The 20020-nt window shown below is 49.2% G+C and overlaps 1 protein-coding gene across 1 annotated transcript; it reads left to right on the top strand.

The window, feature by feature from the left end:
• The first annotated feature begins 2768 nt into the window (after positions 1-2768).
• On the top strand, positions 2769-15772 carry Rnf114 (ring finger protein 114). The gene is made up of 6 exons (XM_031372828.1): positions 2769-2964; positions 6630-6780; positions 10048-10154; positions 10366-10480; positions 11873-11980; positions 14262-15772. Exons 1-6 carry the CDS (start codon positions 2822-2824, stop codon positions 14325-14327), a joined length of 690 nt encoding a protein of 229 aa, XP_031228688.1. The 5' UTR covers positions 2769-2821; the 3' UTR covers positions 14328-15772.
• The last annotated feature ends 4248 nt before the right edge of the window (positions 15773-20020 follow it).

Raw genomic sequence — 20020 nt, forward strand, 5'->3', positions numbered from 1 at the left:
AAAAAAAAAAAAAAAGAATGGCCTGACCTCCTGACTCTGCTGCGTTTTCCTCCCATAACCTGAATTAGAGGAGTACTGTACCTGCCTGTTTAGCATTATGCTGGGTCACATGTGCTAGGCAAGTACTTCACAAACTGAGCCACCTTCCAGCCCGCTGGAAGAGATACTAGGAGGAAAGGGGTTCATCCGAACCTGACAGGGAGCGAGTCTACAGCAGGTTTTACCCTGTGAGGCTTCCTGTCCTAGTACAGCCTGGATCCTCTGGGGCTATGGAGGCCATCGAGTTCCTGGATTGAGCACTCACTGACTTGGAGGAGGTTGTCCCCCTCAAAGCAGGCATGTGTGTTCTCTAACTCCTTCACAATACATAATCCACAATCCATCATCTTTCCCTTCTCTCCCTATATAAACCCAACTCCAGTCCTTCAAAGTCCTCATGGCACCTATCCACTAGTCCAGAGGTAACTACTGGCTAAGAGTTGTTATTACTAAGGATCTACCCTGCCCCACCCACCTCCAAGGAGACATAGCTCACAGGGTTGGATCTTGATCTTGTCTGGGTGCTGTTTAATTGCTCCGAAAACAGTCCCCAGAGGTCACGGCTTTTAGTGTGTATACTGTATAGCCCTTCAGGCACAGGGCTTCAAAGGGTCATTTGCAGAAAGCAAGCATCTTCGCCCTTTGAAGCAAGGAAGAGACACGCGCTGAGTCTTGTTAACACACCAGGATCCCTCGACAGGAAGAAAACTATATAGAGGCTCAGGGGATGACTCAGCAGTCAGGAACATTTACTGCTGAGAACCAAATCCTGAGCACCCTCACCTGGTGGTTCAAAACTGCCAGCAATTCCAACGCCAGCTGATAGATACAACACCCTCTTCTGGTCTCTGAAAGCACCTACATAAATGCACATGTACACATGTATGAATAAAAAATTAAAAAGAGGGCTGGCGAGATGGCTCAGTGGGGAAGAGCACTGACTGCTCTTCCGAAGGTCCTGAGTTCGGATCCCAGCAACTACATGGTGGCTCACAACCATCTGTAATGAGGTCGGACGCCCTCTTCTAGTGTGTCTGAAGACAGCTACAGTATACTACGCTGGAGAGAGCGGGGCCAGAGCAAGCAGAGGTCCTGAGTTCAATTCTCAGCCACATGATGGCACACGGCCATCTGTACAACTACAGTGTACTCATACACATAAAAAATAAAAATAAATAAATCTTTAAAAAAAACATATTTAAAAAAAAATTAAAAAGAAAAAAAAGGAAGGAAAGGAGCCAGGCACAATAAAAGTATAGTAGGCTCTGGATTCTTCCTGAGCCAGGTATCTTGTTCTCCAAAGCTGATGTCAACCCCAGGGCTGCAAGCATTCGGAGCTGCAGGTTCATCCTGAAGTGCAACTTTTTTTTTTTTTTTTAAGATTTATTTATTTAGCCGGGTGGTGGTGGTGCACGCCTTTAATCCCAGCACTTGGGAGGCAGAGGCAGGCAGATTTCTGAGGTCGAGGCCAGCCTGGTCTACAGAGTGAATTCCAGGACAGCCAGGGCTACACAGAGAAACCCTGTCTCGAAAAAAAAAAAAAGAAAAGAAAAAAAATTATTTATTTAATAAAGAAGTACCTTGTTTTCAGACACACCAGAAGAGGCATCGGATCCCATTACAGATGGTTGTGAGCCACCATGTGATTACTAGGACTTGAACTCAGGACCTCTCTCTGGAAGAGCAGCCAGTGCTCCTGACTGCTGAGCCATCTCTCCAGCTTCCTGAAGTGCAATTTTTAGAACCACCTTTTTTGTTTGTTGCTTTGGGATTTGAGAAAGGGTCTCTATGCAATCCAGGCTGACCTCAAAGCTCAAAGCGTTCTGAGTTTAACCGGTGAGCATACCACCACACCATCCTGTATCCCAGGCTAGCCTCAAACTCACGATGTTGCGCAGGATAGTCCTGAACTTTCTGATCATCCTGCCTTCACTTCTCAAGCGCTAGGGATTCTGAGTGTGCACTACTACACATGACACATACACTGCTAGGGATGGAACCCAGGAACCCATGCGAAATGCTAGACGAGAGCGCTACCTGTGTGGCCACACCCCAGCCCTGGACACAGTATTTCCCAGACACTCAACTCCTTGTGGATTGGAATCAATCCCTGGCAGTACCCAAACCTGCCAGAACTCTTGGCACCTACAAGATATTGGCTGACCGTTCACAGTCCAGAGCCTTCCTGTTATACCTATACCTCCTTCAGTCCAATCCTCTGTCCTATTTCATTTTATTTTTCTAGGCCACGTACAAGCCACAGGGAAAGAGCAACAAGTATGTCTAGAAAGCTGGGAAGATTAACGGAGATGGTATCCACCTACAAGCCAGGGGGGAGTCTGTGAGATGCACTCGTACCCCCTTAAAGGTGCAGGCAGCAAACCCTGTCTCCTCCTTTCCGCTCAGGAAAAAACCTTGAGAACTCAGATAAAATCACCTGGCTACACCTGGCAGTGCAGACCGTATAGTCAACTACTTGGTAGGCTGAGGCAGGAGGATGGCCTCAAGTTCAAAGCTCGCCTGGGCAAGTTGGTGAGCTAGCTAAGGTGAACTATAATAACAATACACATTCATGGTCTGAGTTCCTGTGGGTACAGCGTGGACTGGTCCTCGAGGCTCTCACCGGGATGCCATCGGCACACCTGGTGGGCGGCGCCTTCCAAAAAGCTCGGGTGGGTTGCGGACTCCGCCCAGCCCAGCCCCTTGCGCGTGCGCGGACGGCGGTGGCCCCGCCCCCCTCGGCGGCTCTTTCTCTCTCAGCGCGACGCTCCTCAGCGGCAAGATGGCGGCGGCGCAGCCGGAGTCCCGCGACGGAGCCGCGCAGTCGGCGAAGCCGGCGTCCGAGACTGACCCCCTCAGCCGTTTTACGTGTCCCGTGTGCCTGGAAGTGTTCGAGAAGCCGGTGCAGGTGCCCTGCGGACACGTGTGAGTGGCGGGCGCCCGCCGGGGAGGGGGCGCGCGGAGCGGGCGGGCGGCCGGGCGGCGTCGAGCGAGGGAGCACGGCCGGCCCCCTCGAGCCTCGGCGTCGCGCCTCACCGGGCCGCCCGCCGGCTGCGCGTCCGAAGCGTGGCGCCGGGCCAGCCTGGAACAAAGGGGAAGTGCCGGGAGGCTCGGCCGGCCCCGCGGACGGGTGCGGGGTGCTCGCGGAGGCACGGGTCCCTCGGCTTGGATGAAGGCCGGGCTGCCGCGGCCGCTTCGGGAGGTGAGCGAGGGCGGCCTGGGCTTCCCTGGGTGCTGTGACCGCGTAGCGGGACTTGAATTCTATTCTTGCACCTTTCGAACACCAGCCGTCAGCTGAGGAGGCTGGGGATGCTTGACCACGTCCCTCATTTTCTCGGCGGCCCCGCCCACCGGCAGCCACCTAGGAATTGGTCTCCCCGACTCCCCAACTCCAGCATCCTCTTTGGACGCACGGGCATTCCCGCCGCCGTCCTGTGAGTGCCAGCCTTTTCCCGGGTGAATCAAAGTGCAAGTGTCAAGGCTCGCTCGCTCGCCCGCCCGCTCGGGGCAGCCTCACCTGCCAGACCATCTCCAGCTGCGATGCCCGGGTCGGGTCTGGTCCAGAAACGCCATCCATGCAGGGAGGGCAAGGCAGGGCCTTCCAGCACCATAGGATGCTTGTGACTTCCAGGGACACTAAGCTCCTGCCAGCTTGGGTTCAGATGTAGGTAAGCCTGGACAGATCGATCACCTGTCGCCACTACTTCAGGTCCTGACGCAGATGACCTCCCTTCCCTTCTCTCTTGACTCAGCTAGCTTTTTCATTGCACAGAGCAACATGTCCTCTCTGCCCGTTAGTGTGAACCCGTTTTCAGCACCGTGAGCATCCCCAGACCTCCCACAGTCGTCGGGTTAGTGGAGGGTGTGCATGCCCTCTGTGTGCTGCTTTGGGATAGAGTTAAGGCAATTTGGCCTTCGGGAAATTGATGGTAAGTAGTGGCCAGTGAGATGGTTCAGAAGCTGAAGGCGGCTCTTGTCACCAAATCTGATGACTTCAGGTCGCTCCTGAGGAGCCACATGGGAGAAGAATTGACTCCCACAAACTGTCCTCTGCTTTCCAGCCGTCCTCGGTGGCAAACACATATTTTTTTAAAGGAAATACTAATGACTGTGGTTTGTGTAGTAGGAGAGCATGTGGGGGCTGCTAGCATTTGTGCAAACACACGGCTTGCCTGAAGCCCCGGAGTTTGAGGCTTCCTTGGCTTTTTCCTAGGTCAGAGGGCAAGAAGCAGTACTGGGGTTCCCAGCCCCAGTATTGAGCAGATTGGTGTTTGAGGTCAGACACACCTTGGTGAGGGTAGCTGACATCTCTGAGCCTCCTCCAAGTGCTTTGAGCTCTACCTACTTGATTTTTAACATTTGCCTTTGAAGCTAGAGAGTTTGGGGCTGTGTTGGGGGCATTTAATGTTATGAAGTTCAGGTCAAGCCCTGTGGCTATACCCTTTCGGATCTGGTGGAGCACAGATAGCTAGATGCTAAAGAGCACTGACAGTGGGCGGTGGTGGCACATGTCTTTTATAATCCCAGCTCTTGGGAGGCACAGGCAGGCTGGGTTTGAGGTCAGCCTGGTCTACAGAGTGAGTTCCAGGACAGCCAGGACTACACAGAGAAACCCTGTCTGGGGGAGGGAGGGAACTGCACTGACAGAAAGAAAGACTGAACTAGTTGGTGCCCATTTCTAGGAAGTAGAAACTGAAAGTCAGCTCCAGGCGCTCCCTCCTTGTAAGGGTATATATAACTCAGGCACACAGGCTGTAAGCATCTGATGGATTGCTCAATCAGCTGCTGTAATCTGTGTGTGGCTTGGATTTCTCAGCTGTCTTGAGTTATTCTTGGGATGGGCTATTATTTAGTATAAAAGGCCTGCCCACCTTGCCTTGCCTTTTCTCTGTGTGATCTGCCATCACTGCCCCAAAGACCTTCCTTTTTTTTTGTTTTTGTTTTTGTTTGTTTTTCAAGACAGGATTTCTCTGTGTGGCCCTGGCTGTCCTGGAACTCATTCTGTAGACCAGGCTGGCCTGGAACTCAGAAATCCGCCTGCCTCTGCCTCCCAAGTACTGGGATTAAAGGCATTCGCCACCACTGCCTGGCGGCCTTCCTTTCTATACTTGACACATTCCTTCCTGTTTGGGGTCATCTCTGGCATTCTGTGCAGCCAGGTCTTTGTGGCCTGCTGTTCAGTGTCATCTCAGAGGCACTCCCTGTGTTCCACCTGCCAGGCTGTCTGTTGTTATCCTTATCCTTCATCACTGTATAAAATCACTGTTTTCTTCTAGTACAGCGTCATGCTGGGTGGTAGTGGTGCACACCTTTAGTCCCAACACTCAGGAGGCAGAGGCAGGCAGATCTCTGAGTTAAGACCAGCCTGCTCTATTGAGCAAGTTCTAGGACAGCCAGAGCCAACAAACATGACAAAAAAAGAATATAGGGCCTTTGTGTCTCCTTTGCCCTCAGGTAAATAAGTAGTTACCTCCCAGCCTGGACTAGAATTTTTGCCTAATAGAAGTGATAAAGATTTCTTAAAAGATAGTAAAAAAAGGGGGTGTGTCAGTTTATATATACATGTATACACATACATACGTACGTACGTACGTACATAGACACACAACACATATTTCCAGGGCTTTTCCAGCAGATTTTGTTAATGTAACCGTAAGATCTTCACAGTGGGTAAGTAGTTTGGGAATTTGGTGTCCTGTGCCTTAGTAGCCTTCTTGTGCTGTGAGCCAGCAGGTGCCCCCTTTGCCTCTGGATCATGGTGTTTGGGTTCCTTGAATATGTGTCATTTTTCAGCCTGAGTGCCCTCCTCCCTCAGTAGCTTCTGGTCTGCATGATCTGTACTGTTTAATCTGCCTGCCTGTGAGTAAAGTTCCCTTAACACTTTTGAATTTGGTGTTTGTTTGCTTTGTTTTTTGAGACAAGGTCCCTCTATGTAGCTCCAGCTATCCTGAAATTTGCTATGTAAGCCAGGTTGGCCTGGAATGCAGAGGACCTCCTGCCTCTGCCCCCTAAGTGCTGGGATTAAAGGCGTGGGCCACCATGTACAGATTGAACTTTTAATTTAAGGGCATGGAATATTCTCTCCTTGTTTGCCAAGGTTGATCCAGAGGCTGCCTCTGAGGTCTGACCAGCACTGTTCTTGGGTTATAACTAGCTCCATTGGGTTTGTGTGTTCCCACAATGCTTTGCTTTCACCTCTGATAGTAACAGTCGTTTCATGAGTGCCAGACACCAAGTGTTTTCAGTACATAGTCAGTCTCCAGCAATACTCCAGATGGTTATGAACATCTTCCTTTTACACAAGAAAGTGGGGCTCAGAAAACCCTACCCAGACTCCCTAGTGACAGGAACTAAGCTTTGAAGGCTCAAACATCATGCCTTTCTCTAAATAGTAGGGGTGTGTGTGTGTGTCCATAATGTCCCAAACCCCAGGTACCGTTTCTTTGTTCAGTTGTGGAAGGGCATGGTGTTTTATTTGAATAAGAGGTCCATTATCCAGTCCATTATTCATTGGTGTCTTTTAAAAGTTGATTCACTTTTGTTGTCTTGTCTCTTTGCATGACACCGGTTCTCTGTATGTCTTGTTCTAGCTTTTGCTCTGCATGCCTGCAGGAATGTCTGAAGCCGAAGAAACCTGTCTGTGGGGTGTGTCGCAGCGCTCTGGCACCTGGCGTCCGAGCTGTGGAGCTCGAGCGGCAGATCGAGAGCATAGAGACTTCTTGCCATGGCTGCCGTAAGAATGTATGTGGACTTAACATGGAGAGTCCTTGTCTTTTGGTGATGAAATGGTAAAAGAGCTAGAGCAAGTGTCTGAAGTTGGAGCCTGAATACTGGCCAACAGCACCTATGCATGCCTGCTCTGTGTGGTAGTGGCTGTGCTGCTGGGAGGGGGGGCGGGCAGGGGATGTTGGTAGATTTTTTTGTTTGTTTTGTTTTTGTTTTTTTCACCTTGCTGGGTTTTATTTTTTCATGAGTTGGTTTAGTGATTTATACATTATACTTTTGAAATTCATAGAAATAAATCCCCACCTCTTCAGCTGGGGTGTGGAGCACACCTCTAATCGAAGCACTTAGGGATAGCAGCAGCAAAGCTAGGAGCCGCAAAGCAGCCTGGGCTGCTGAAGACGCTTCAGCAAGTGTAGCTCCTGTGTTCTTTCTGTTCTAGTTAGATAGAATGTAAGGGTATTGCATGATCTTTAAGTTATATATAAATGAACATCCCTCAGTATAGAGTGCTTGCCTAGCATGCAAGAAGCCTGCCTTCCATCCCCAGCACCCTTTCAACCAGATGTGGTGGCACACACCATAATCCCAGCACTCTGTGTGGTCGCAGGAAGATCTAAAATTCAGGGCCAGCCTGGTATGCATGAGGCTGTCTCTCAAAAAAAGAAAGAACTCTGCACTGAGCTCAAAGGAAACTTCACAGTCTGCCACTAGGGTCATAAAATTTACTCTTGTGTTTTAGCTCTAGAGAGAGTCTGGAGTGTGAGGGCAATAATGGTCTCTCCCTGCCAGTGGAATGTGCCCTTGCGTACTTATCCCAGGCTGTGTCACTGTGCCAGACTTGCCTACACTGCTCACTGATGCTGGGAGCACAGACAAGTGCTTTATCTTCCTGAGTGGTTTTTAAATCATTACAATTTCTATTCCATACAGTAGAAAGGTATAAAACACCACTGTGTTTTCCTGCACAGGTCCGTCTGGAAAGGCCGGATCAGGTTGCTGTGGTTGCACACTGGTGACCCTTGCACACTGGTGACCCTTGCCCTCAGGCTGTTGGGGAGGGTGGCGGGCGCTCCATTGAGAAGGTTGGTCAGCACTTTCTACCTTGAGGCACACGTCACTGCAGATGTCCACACCCTGCAAGGCACACCTGCTACCACTGTGTCCTTTCCTCTCTCTCTCTTTTTTTAAGATTTACTTATTTTATTTACATGAGTACACTGTAGCTGTCTTCAGACACACCAGAAGAGGGCATCAGATCCCATTACAGATGGTTGTGAAAGCCAGCATGTGATTGCTGGGAATTGAACTCAGGACCTCTGGAAGAGCTGTCAGTGCTCTTAACTGCTGAGCCATCTCTCCAGTCCCCTTGGGTTCTTTTTTTGTTTGTTTGTTTGTTTGTTTGTTTGTTTGTTTTTTGAGACAAAGTTTCTCTGTGTGGTCCTGATTATCCTGGAACCAGATACGGGGACTCAAGGAGATCCACCTGCCTCAACCTCCCAAATGCTGAGATAAGAGGCCTGGGCCACAACACCCAACCTGGTACTATAACAACAACAACAAAAAAAAACCCAAAACAAACAATAGGGTCTCTTATGGTCAAGGCTGGCTTTAAACTGATCCTCCTGCCTCTTACCTCTGAAGTGCTGGATTACAAATGTGAGTGATAATGCCTGGCAGGTTTCTTGCCCTCCCCTGCCCCTTTTATTTATTTTTTATACTTTTAAGATTTATTTTTATGTGCGTTAGTGGTTTGCCTGCATGTATGTCTTTGTGAAGGTGTCAGATCCCCTGTTTGTAACTAACTACAGGCAGTAGTAAGCTGTCATGTGGGTGCTGGGAATTGAACCCGGTGAAGAGCAGCAAGTGCTCATAATTGCTGAGTCATCTCGCCAGCCCCACTTTTTATTCTCTGTACCCTCAGCTGGCCCCAGATTCAGTAAGTCTGGGAATGTCTTTGGACTCTGAATTCTGAGCATCATAACGTGGATGGCTGTAAAATGAATGTATCTCTTCCCTCAATCCTTTCAGAGGGTTTAATATCAGGGTACACAGTAAGACTTTACAGTCTGTACAGGTTTGTTCAGACATTTCAGTTTAGGCTCCTAAGTGGACAGCTGAGTCTATGCCTGGGCCGGTTTCTAGGTAGCAGCTAGGTTAGTGCAGTCTGGCTGGTGCCTCCACTCTGGGGTTGGAACCTTCTCTCTCCCACTTTTTTTCATTTCAAATCTCAACACACTGGCCTCAATCTTTGTCTTTTTTTCAAGGATGCTTTTCTCCTTTGTGCTTTAATTTTCTCCATTTCCAAGGTTAGTAAAGCTGTGTGTTTGTTATTGGCACATGCCAGTAATCCCAGCAGTGGGAAAATGGAGGCAAGGGGTTAAAAGTTCAAAGCCAGCCTGGGCTATATGAGACCCTGTCACAAAACAATAAAAGTTGGTGGCTGTATGGTAAGCATGCCCCCAAATAATCTCCCTCCTCCTTTCTTCATTTTGTGTCTTTTTTCTTTTTTTCCCCATTGATTTATTCACTTTAAATCCTGATCAAAAGTCCCCCTCACACAGCCCGCTCCCCTTACATAATTCTGTAAGAGCTCCCGGTCAAGTGTATCAGTGTGTCTGTAGTCTCTGCTGGGGAGGCTGAGACAAGAGGATTTCCTCAGGCTAGTTTGGGTAATAAATCAAGACCCTTTTGCAAAACAACAAAAATGCAGCTGGAGGCAGACCATAATACTATTCAGTTTCTGTGTAAGTTAGGCTAGCTTGAAACTCTTGGTGGTCCTCCTGCCTTACCCTCCCAAAGTCCTCGAGCTTACAGACATGTACCACCATGCCCAAGTAAGACAAATTCAGATGTGAGCATAGGGCCACCAAGATGACTTTGCAGGCAGTAGTCCCTAAGTGGGTAGATTGGTGCTGTAGCAGAAGCTTGTGGCCTGGCTTACCTACTAGGAAAGTTCTTGTCTCAGACAAGGTAGAAAAGGAAGGACAGCAGCTTGGGTGTCCTTGGCTTCCACACAGGCAAGTCACATACACATGCACAAAATAGAGAAGAGTGTGGCATACTTTTAAAAATAGCACTCGGGAAATGTCAGTAAGCAGAGAGCAGATGGTAGGGAGGATGACCTCACAGTGGAAGCAGATGTAGGTGAGTAAACGGCGGCCTGGCTTGGCTCCTGCCCACTGGCACAGTCAGGAGGGGCATTGTTAGTCCACTTGGGTCTAGTTTTCTCACTCTTGGTTTGGGATCGCCCCACTAACATTGGTCCCGCTTTTTCTATTCAAGTTCGTCCTATCTAAGATCCGGGCCCACGTGGCTTCATGTTCCAAATACCAGAGTTACATCATGGAAGGTGTAAAGGCCACCACCAAGGACGCATCCCGTCAGCCAAGGTACCGACATGGGATGCGTGTGTTGGAGGGTTTAGGAGGGTGGATTTGGAGAATTGGAGGTGTCACTGGAACTGGCTAAGGTTGGCAGGTCTAGGCTGGGACTGTTCGTGTCGGTGCTTCTGATTTGCAAGCACTCCCATTCTTTCTCTTTGGAGTATGCAGTGGTTGAGATGGTGTGGAAAAGTTCACGGTTCTCTTTTCTCACCTCCAGAAATGTCCCAAACCGATATACCTTTCCTTGTCCTTACTGTCCCGAGAAGAACTTTGACCAGGAAGGACTTGTGGAGCACTGCAAACTCACTCACAGCACGGACACCAAGTCTGTGGTAAGAAGTGGCTTTTCTTCTTTGACTAGGTAAAAAGTCACATTTGTACAGAATGACCAGCTGTCTTTTTGGTTTTTTTTTTTTTTTTGGAGACAGGGTTTCTCTGTGTAGCCCTGGCTGTCCTGGAACTCACTCTGTAGACCAGGCCAGACTCAAACTCAGCAATCTACCTGTCTCTGCCTCCCAAGTGCTGGGATCAAAGGCGTGCACCACCACTGCCCGGCTACAGTGAAGTCTTAACCCTTCACCTAACTTAACATTCATTTTGCCTGCATTGCTTAATGTGTTGTATATATGTATGATTTATTTTTTTGCTGAGCCATTTAGGAAGAACTTACAGGTAATGTGACCCTTTCCCCTCTGATAATGACAAAAACAACAAACTCAGAGTCTCCTGTAGACTGGCCTGGCCTCAGACTCACCATATAGCAGGGGTGGGTTTGAATTTGGTCGTCCTGCTTCATCTTCCAAGTCAGGAGGATCACGATCACAGGCCCGAGGCACCACGCACAGCTGCAAATGTTCTCTTTTCATCTTCTTCTTGTGCGGACATTGAACCTGGGGTCCTAACCTGTTTTACCAACATTAAGCCATGCACTAGCCCAAGCTGTCAGAACTGGTATAGGTGGTTCAAACTCCAGCTGTGCTCAAGACTGGGTGGCCTCATTCTGAGCCAGTCAGAAGGGAGCAGATGCTGCTGCGTCCTTGCCTAGCTAGGCCCACAGCTCCAGCTCAGGAGTGTTCAGGTTCCACAGGGAAAGGTGACTTCTAAAAGGCCCAGAACTCACGTGGCCATGGCCTGAGTTAAGCAGGGAGTGTGTGAGCTTGGAGAGCGGAGATAGAGTCGCTGACTTGGAGTCAAGGAGGCAAACTTAAGGTTTTTGAGTTTAAGGAAGTGTGTCTTCCTCCTGGACACAGGAGGAAGCTGGGCTTGTCTGCAGTTGAGAAAGGCTGCTGCCCATTGAGTCCAGCAAACAGAGAGCAGGGAATCAAAAAGGGGAACACAAGCTGTGCCACAAGTGCCACTTGCCTCCCTTGGGAGCCAGGGCAGCCTGTGCTCTGCCGCTGCCTCAGATCACGCGTGTAGCCAGGCTGAGGTTGCAGACATGTAGTCTGCATCATGCCTGTTGACATTGGCTTTTGTGTGCACACTTTTGGCCCCATCCCTGTTGTCATTGTGTCCAGCTGCATTTTAGCCTGTACCCATTCTCACTTGTCATTTGAATGGAATAGACCAGTGCCTTCTGGGTTGCTTCATGTTTATGGAGCAGAGTGACCACAGCTTGTACCTGGGCTTGTCTGTAAAGCTGTCCTGTCAGGAAGGGGGCTGAGCAGAGGTCATGGAGGGTCAGGTCAATCATCAGCTTGCAGAACCTTGCTTCCTCCTGACAGGTGTGTCCCATCTGTGCCTCAATGCCCTGGGGAGACCCCAGCTACCGCAGCGCTAACTTCATGGAGCATATCCAGCGCCGCCACCGCTTCTCCTACGACACTTTTGTGGTGAGTCTGCACGACCCTGTGGACAGCACTGCTGCTCTGGTTTCTGGAACAGGGGTCCCTGGGGCCCTATTCTGGATTGAGGAGCTCTCCAAGCCAGAGGGAAGCTGCACATGTCTTTTTGTGTGTGGGTGCCAGAGTGAGAATTCAGATGCTCTGGCTGGCACTTTCCAGCTGTGAGGCTTCCTCCTTTCTTTGCTCTGCCTCCTAGTTTTGCCCACTTGTTCTGTGTGTGACTTTCCCCTTTAGAGAACTTAGTTGGATTCCACTCTAGTCAGCTGCCCATGAAGATGAGGGAGCGATGGGAATGGCCTTCATGGAGCTTTGCAAGCTGATGGCGTGCAAATCCAATTGACGGTTGCTGCCTGGAAGTACGAGTGTGGCTTAGTGTGAGAGCCTTTGCCCCTATGAAAGACATGCTGGGTTTTATTTCCAGCAGTATAAAGACAGTAACACAAACCGGGGCAGGCTAGAGAATAGGAGGAGTGAAGGGCACATACATAGTATGTGTGCAGACGACCCAAGTTCAACTCCCAGCACGCCTGTAACTCTGGCTCTGGAGATCTAGCACCCTCTTGTGGACTCTGCAGGCACCTGCACACATGACATTCTCCACGCCACACATAGGCACATAAATACATCATGGAAATAAATCACACCTTAGCTGTGGGCACACTCTTGTTCTCCCAGCACTTGGGAAGGGGTGTAAGAGGGTCAGGAACTCAAGACCAGCCCAGGCTACGTGAGACTTGTTTCAGAGCAGAAGGAACAAGCATTTATCCTCAGTCTGGTAGTATCTGGAGCAGACTTCCAAGACTGGCCTTTCCTGAAGCCGCTCAACCAGAGGTCTGCCTCACTGAGGCGATTGTGTGGCTGTCGTGTCCACTGTGCCTCCTCACTTTCAAAAGCCTTGCTTGGTTTTGGGGTCCTGAAGCCTCTCAGTTGAGTTGGGTTTGCATGTGTTTGTCAGTTTCTACACCAGTGAGCTGAATTTAGCATTTGAGTATTTGTCTGTGCCAGGTGTGCTATCTTCTGGGCCATTCACTTTCCATTGAGGAAGGAATTTTGTTTTGGTTGTGTGTGTCTGTGTCTGTGTGTGTGTGAATATGTGTATAAATGTCTGTGTGCACGAGTGTGTATGTGCAAGTGTCTTGAGTGTATCTGTGTGTGTGCACGTACGTGTGTGTGTATGCGTGCACATGTCTGTCTCTGTGTGTGTGCGCACTAGAGGGTGTGCATCTTCACACTTGGATGCAATCTGCATGCGTGGACAGAGCTAGGTATCAGCATCAGATGTCTTATCACTCTCCGCCCTGTTCTTTGAAGTAGGCGTCTCCACCTAGACTGGCTAGTAGGGCAAACCTCTGTGATCTCTGTGAGTCTCCAGTGTAGAGCACTGTGGCACAGGTGTGCACCTTGGCACTGTCTTCTTCCACGGGTGGTGGAGATCTAAGCTCTGCTTCTTGTGCTTGACACAGCAAGCATTTACTAACTCAGTCACCTCTGCAGCCCCAGGAATGATTACTTTTTTTTTTTTCTTTTTGGTTTTTCAAAACAGGGTTTCTCTGTGTAGCCCTGGCTGTCCTGGAACTCACTCTGTAGACCAGGCTGGCCTTGAACTCAGAATTCCGCCTGTCTCTGCCTCCCAAGTGCTGGAATTAAAGGCGTGCACCACCACTGCCTAGTGAATGATTAGTTTTTATTTTTTAAATTTAGGTTTTTTATTTTTTATTTTACGGGTGTTTTCCTGAATGTATGTTTGTTTCTTTTTGTTGTTTTTTGTTGTTGTTGTTTTCGAGACAGGGTTTCTCTGTGTAGCCCTGGCTGTCCTGGAACTCACTCTGTAGACCAGGCTGGCCTCGAACTCAGAAATCTGCCTGCCTCTGCCTCCCAAGTGCTGGGATTAAAGGCGTGCACCACCACTGCCCGGCCTGAATGTATGTTTGTATACCACATGTGTACAGAGCCTGCCAGAGGCTAGGTGTTGGATCCTCTGGGACTGCAGTTAGGTGGTTATGATCCTCCATGGGTAATGGGAATTGAACCTGCCTCCTCTGGAAAAGCAGTTAGTACTCTTAACCGCTGAGCTATCTCTTCAGTCCCAAACTGTTACTGTTATTTAATGATGGAGACAGCAAAGACACTGAGAGATGAAGTCATTTTCCCAGTTCCACAACAACTAGACAGGCCGGGGTCCTTAGTCCCCCCAAGCCCTCTTGGGGGACTTTGAAGGTGGCTTTTCTGTGTGGACAGCTCCTTAAGCTGCTGTCTCTTCTGCCCTCAGGATTATGATGTTGATGAAGATGACATGATAAACCAGGTGTTGCAGCGCTCCATCATTGACCAGTGAACCGGGTCCTGGCTGTCCACCTCACTCTAGAGCTTCCATTGTGCATTAAGTGTGAGTCCTTGACTCCTGCACCTCACATGTAATGCAGATCTGGAATTGAGCCATGGCACCAGACAGGGTCACTTCTTCAAGGGTGATGGGCCCCTAGGGCAGAGAGAGCCCTGTTTCCTCTGGGCTCTTACCAGCATTTGTCTTCCCCCTGGTAACCTTGTTTGTCCCATGATCTGCTTTCACTGCACCTCAGCTACTGCCTGCTTTAAGAAGAGTCCAGCTTCTTATCCCACAGGATCTTATTCTCATTCATTCTGTTGTCCAGTGTTCATCTCTCAGGTCCTCCTAGCCAGCCAGGACCTTCCCTGGGCTGTGAATAGCACAATAAAGCAGGGACTCCTTGCCTTGGCCCTGAGGTGCCTTGGTTCTGCAGTTTACTGGGCCAGGACTGCTCCTCTTCTGGGTGCAGCGCAGTCTGATGGTAGATGTTTTGGTTACTGCTGTTCCCTACACCTGCACATTGGCACACCTGACGGCTTCTGTCTTAAATGCCTGACGGTGCCTTTTTAGCATAAGGTATCACCATAGAATTGTAGTGGAAATGCTGGGTAGCAAAGATGGGGTGTGTTCGTCTGTAAGTAGGGAGAAGGTTGTAGGGGTGTGTGGCTTTTGGTTTTCTTTGATCCTGATGGGTATTCTCAGGTGGCTGGGTCGTGTGCCCTCTATTGTTGAGTATCTGCTGACATTCTTGCTGAAGAATTGGAGGGAGGCACCGACTGCTGTGTGCTGCTTGGCAACGTGATGAGCCTGAGCAGTATTGCTGCCTCCTTGTGCAAGTATATGTTTTAAACCTGCCTTTTGGTGTGGAGGTAGCAGTAAAGCCAGGGTCATACCCATGGGAAGTTAAGAAAGTTAGGCCCCTGCGCAGTAGAGGGAGGTGGTCTGCTGGAGGCTTTCTTGAGCAGCAGCTCTAAAAGCTGGAAATCCAGCACATTTTACAGAGCACAAGGAAGAGCACCACCAGTCTGTTCCACACAACAGACCCTCTAGCAGACCTAGGGCTTTGGGATAAGTCATCTTTCCAGTCATGTGGCTCTGGTCCAGCTGAGACTGCATGCTACATTGTGCTTCTGACACCACACCTCCACAGTGGTGCCTCTGCCTGCCAGGGCAAAGCTAGCTCAGATACCAGCAGAGTCAGACAGGATCATTTTGCCAACGTTACTGCTGCTTCACTGTACCCTCTGGAAAGGTTTGCTCAGGAGATGTGTGGAGGGAGGTTCCACAAGACCTTGCCCTGAGGAACTGAAAAAGGCACAGCTGTGCCACAGTGTGGCAGGGACCTCCTGTCCTGCATCACACTCGCTGTTTCTAATATAATGACTTTCCAGAAAGTGTGGTTATGTTCTGTCTTTTAAAAGATGAAATAAAAATAAATTTCATAATTTATCCAACCAGCAAGCTGCAGTGTTTTCATTTAAACAGATTTTTCTGAAGTAATGGGCCTAGCATTCTCTTGAAGGTCCAAGGGAACATTTTTGCCTGTCCCTGAGTCAACCTGGCTTCTAGTCAGTTCTGAGACTTCAGCAGCTGAGCCTCAAGCATCGGTCTTCTCTGAAAACTGAGCAGAAGTCTGTCTATCTGTCCATGTCCCTATGTCCCCATCCCCCTTAAGGAGAATTCACAATAGCAGGCCAGGCTCTAGACCCGCAGCTGCAGTGGCTCAGGTGTAACAGTTAAGGATCCAGGGCTCAGACTTCAGGCCTGTGTGTATGTGTGCACTGTGCACTTGCTGACCCCTTCTGAACTGAGGCCTGGTCTCTAGTGAACCATCTAAAAGGTGTACAAAACCCTGCACTGGATGCTGCCTGGAGTTTTCTGAAGGGCTAGCCTCCTGGGCTTCGTTTCCACCTTGGTCCCATGGGGAACTGAATAAATCCCAGAGATCTCAGCAATTCCAGTCTCAACCCTGACTGTGGACATGTTGGAATGAGCCGTTCTGTTTGTTCCATCCTGGATAGGATGAGAAGAAATACCTAGTCCAGATGCCCAAAAATGGCTTGTTCATTCCAACATCTCCAATTGGCTACATTTGCATTTGAGTTGAGTCCTGGACTCCAGTTGCAAGTCTGACACTGGAAGAAAATCCCTTGTAATACTAGAACAAGTCCAAAAGCAACATATGCCTAGGGATAGTGGCACACACCTTTAATCCCAGAGGCAAAGGCATGCAGGTGGGTCTGAGTTTGAGGCCAGCCAGCGCTACATAGTAAGACTGTCTCCAAGATTTGAGCTGAGACCTGAATTCAGAGCTGAGTCCAGAGGTCCAGGGTGACAGACAGCATGTTATTTACCCATGAGGCACTGGATGGGAGGATGGAGGGAGCAGGGTCAGTGGGGGAGACTGAGCATGGGTAGGTAGAAAGCAGGGTAGAGGGCCCATTGGCCGAGACCAGAGAGCATCAGGGATTCTGATGGACAGGCCCAGCTTAGACCCAAGTCAGGCTCCTTGGACACATGGAGAAGACCAGGAGGCAACCACTGAAGTGGTTATAGTGCTGTCTGGCACCTAGAGTGGTCTCATTGGGTCAGGTGGAAGATGCACTATGAAGAGAAGAAGCAGAGCAACCCCATGGTTGGCTCCTAAAGGTGGGGTAAGTAGAGGTGTGGGAGTTGAACCCTAGAGGTAATCAGGGAGGAAATCACATTTATTATTGCTCTTCTGGGTTTTGTTTGGTGTGTGTTGAGAGAATGTCACCTTGCAGTCCTACTTCAGCCTCCTGAGTGATAGAAGCCAAACGTCACCCATGTCCAGAAGAGGCAAGGCCTGGAGTTCTGGCCCCTGTACACATAACAAGGGGCCAGCCTGGCTCTCTGCCATGCCCTTCCTCGCCCATCCCTGCACCACTCTCCCCTTGATCTGAGCAGCAGCCATGTATCCGTGGTCCTCGACTGACTGCTGCACATCACAGCCAGACTTGCCAGCCTCAGGCTACACAGTCCCCCACGGCATCACAGGTTCCGTTCCGGCATCTGCTATGTAGTTGGCGAGGAATTCACTTGAACATCCACTTAAACTCTTGCTATTCCTTAGAGCTTTACCTTCTGAGCAGATATGCAACTGTCCCCTGTATCTTAGAGTCCTCCAATCTCATCAGCCACCCTCAACTGTCACAGACCCTCTCTCCATGACTGACACAACCCAAAGGGTCCTCCCAGAATCCACGTGACCTCACAGCCAGACTGGCCTTGAATTCCCAACATGGAGCAGAATGATGATGAACTCCCTTTTCTGCCCTTGATTTCCAAGGGTGGGATTACAGACATGGGTTCCACACCCAGTTTGGCTTTAGTCTGATTACTGAGACCAAACCCAGGTGCTTAATTTTTTTTTTTTTTTTTTTCAGAGCTGAGGAACAAACCCAGGGTCTTGTGCTTGCTAGGCAAACGCTCTATCATGGAGCTAAATCCCCAAGCCCCTAGGAGCTTACTCGTTCTTTATCATTCTATTCCCTCTCTTTTCCACCCCTGTCTTTTCTTTGAGATTATTCCATGGTGTAGACCAGGCTGGCTTCAAACCCAGGATGCTCCTGTCTCAGCTTCTGTCATGCATGGCTATATTTGGCCTTGAGTAGGCTTGATGCCTAGAGTAAAGCTGGAGAGATGGCTCAGTGGTTAAGAGCACTGGCTGCTCTTCCAGAGGTCCCAAGTTCAATTCCCAGCAACCACACAGTGGCTTACAACCACTTGTAACCTGTAATGGGATCTAATCCCCTCTTTTCGTGTGCATGAAGACATGAAGACAGAGTACTCATATATAAAATAAATCTTTTAAAAAAATTCTAGAGTTGAAATGAACTACTTCTCTACAACAGCTATTCCATTCTGGGTGAAGCTAGACACAGCCTGCAGGAAACCCTGAAGGGGTGGTGTTGCCCCAGGCCTCCTGGGCAGAGTTTACTCATTAACTATAGGGAATTCTAAATCAACCTTGCATCTCAGCTGTATCTGGCAAATCTATAAGTTAAATGATGGAAGGATGAAATTAGCACAGGGTTCCTCTGGTGAGGGGAGTACCACCCCCAGTGGCACCCCAGATGTACCCCCAGCGGCACCCCCAGCCAAACACCTCCCCCCCGCCCCCTCCCTCCCAGCAGCACAGCCATAACATTCATTTTAAGCCCCTATCTCAGAGCTGGTTCTACCCCCAACCACTGCATAAATGGAGGTTGGTAGCTCATGCACCTGTGATCCCAACCCTCTGGATGTAGAGGCTGGGCCAGAAGTTCATGGTCATCCTCACTTGAGGAGCGCAGTCTCAGGGCTCCGCAGCCTCTGTGGTCAGCCTTGTAGCCTTGACCTCCAGAACACTTATCTTCCCAGGAACAGCCACTTGGCCCAAGGCATTGTGCTCAGGCCACCTGCCCCAACCCTAGGCCTCTAAAGGATACCCACACCTTAGCCGGACTTGCCTTGTTTATCACAGTACACCAACTTCTCAGCCAGGACTTGGAAGTGACATTAGCATCTCTGAGCTGCATGTCCACTGGAAAAATCTGTGGGTCCAGCAAAGGCAGAGGCCTGCGAACAGGATTAGGGTCAGCACCAAGGACAGGTCTGATGCCCTGAGCAGGGTTCGGATGAGTCCAAAAGAAAGAACTGAGACCTGGAAAATCATTGCCTTCCCACACAGTCGCCAGAGGAAGGACATGAGAGAGGATAACGGACCAAATAACATTTATATTACACAAATTATATATGCATTTCATACATATATATAAAATTGTGAAATAATACATTTTTCAAAAGGAAACTACAAGCTATTTATTTTCCCCATCTCCTTTCCTCCTTTTTTTCTAGATTCCTTTTTTTTTAAAGATTTATTTATTTATTTATTTTATGTATATGAGTACACCATTGCTGTCTTCAGACGCACCAGAAGAGGGCGTCAGATCCCATTATAGATGGTTGTGAGCCACCATGTGGTTGCTGGGAATTGAACTCAGGACCTCTGGAAGAGCAGCCAGTGCTCTTACTATCTGAGCCATCTCTCCAGTCCCCTAGATTTTTTTCTTTAAGGAAGGCTTTTACTACGTAGCCCAGGTTAGCCTAGAACTTTGTCAGGCCTGCCTCAGCCTCCGTGTGGATTGCACCACCATATTCAGCTTCATTTAAGAAAAAAAAAATTTTTTTTGGTTTGGTTTTTGAAACAGGGTTTCTCCAGGCAGTGGTGGCGCACACCTTTAATCCCCCAACACTTGGGGGACAGAAGCAGGCAGATTTCTGAGTTTGAGGCCAGCCTGGTCTACAGAGTGAGTTCCAGGACAGCCAGGGCTATACAAAGAAACCCTGTCTCAAAAAAAACCAAAAAAACAAAACAACAACAACAACATCAAAAGAAAGAAGAAGAAAGGAAGAAAGAAAGAAAGAAAGAAAGAAAGAAAGAGAAACAAGATTTCTCTGTGTAGCCCTGGCTGTCCTAGAACTCACTTTGTAGACCAGGCTGGCTTTGAACTCACAGAAATTCCCCTACCTCTGCCCTCCCAGTGCTGGGATTAAAGGCATGTACTACCATGCCTGGACATTAAAAAAAAAAATTAAATTATGTACCTGTTGTGTTCATTAAAAAGCGAAGAGCTATAAGAATATATTCTGGCTAGGTGTAGGGGAAGAGGGTGCCTCGGTGGGCCCATGCCAAGGCA

Source organism: Mastomys coucha, unplaced genomic scaffold (genome assembly GCF_008632895.1).
Source record: "Mastomys coucha isolate ucsf_1 unplaced genomic scaffold, UCSF_Mcou_1 pScaffold15, whole genome shotgun sequence".
Classification (NCBI taxonomy): domain Eukaryota; kingdom Metazoa; phylum Chordata; class Mammalia; order Rodentia; family Muridae; genus Mastomys; species Mastomys coucha.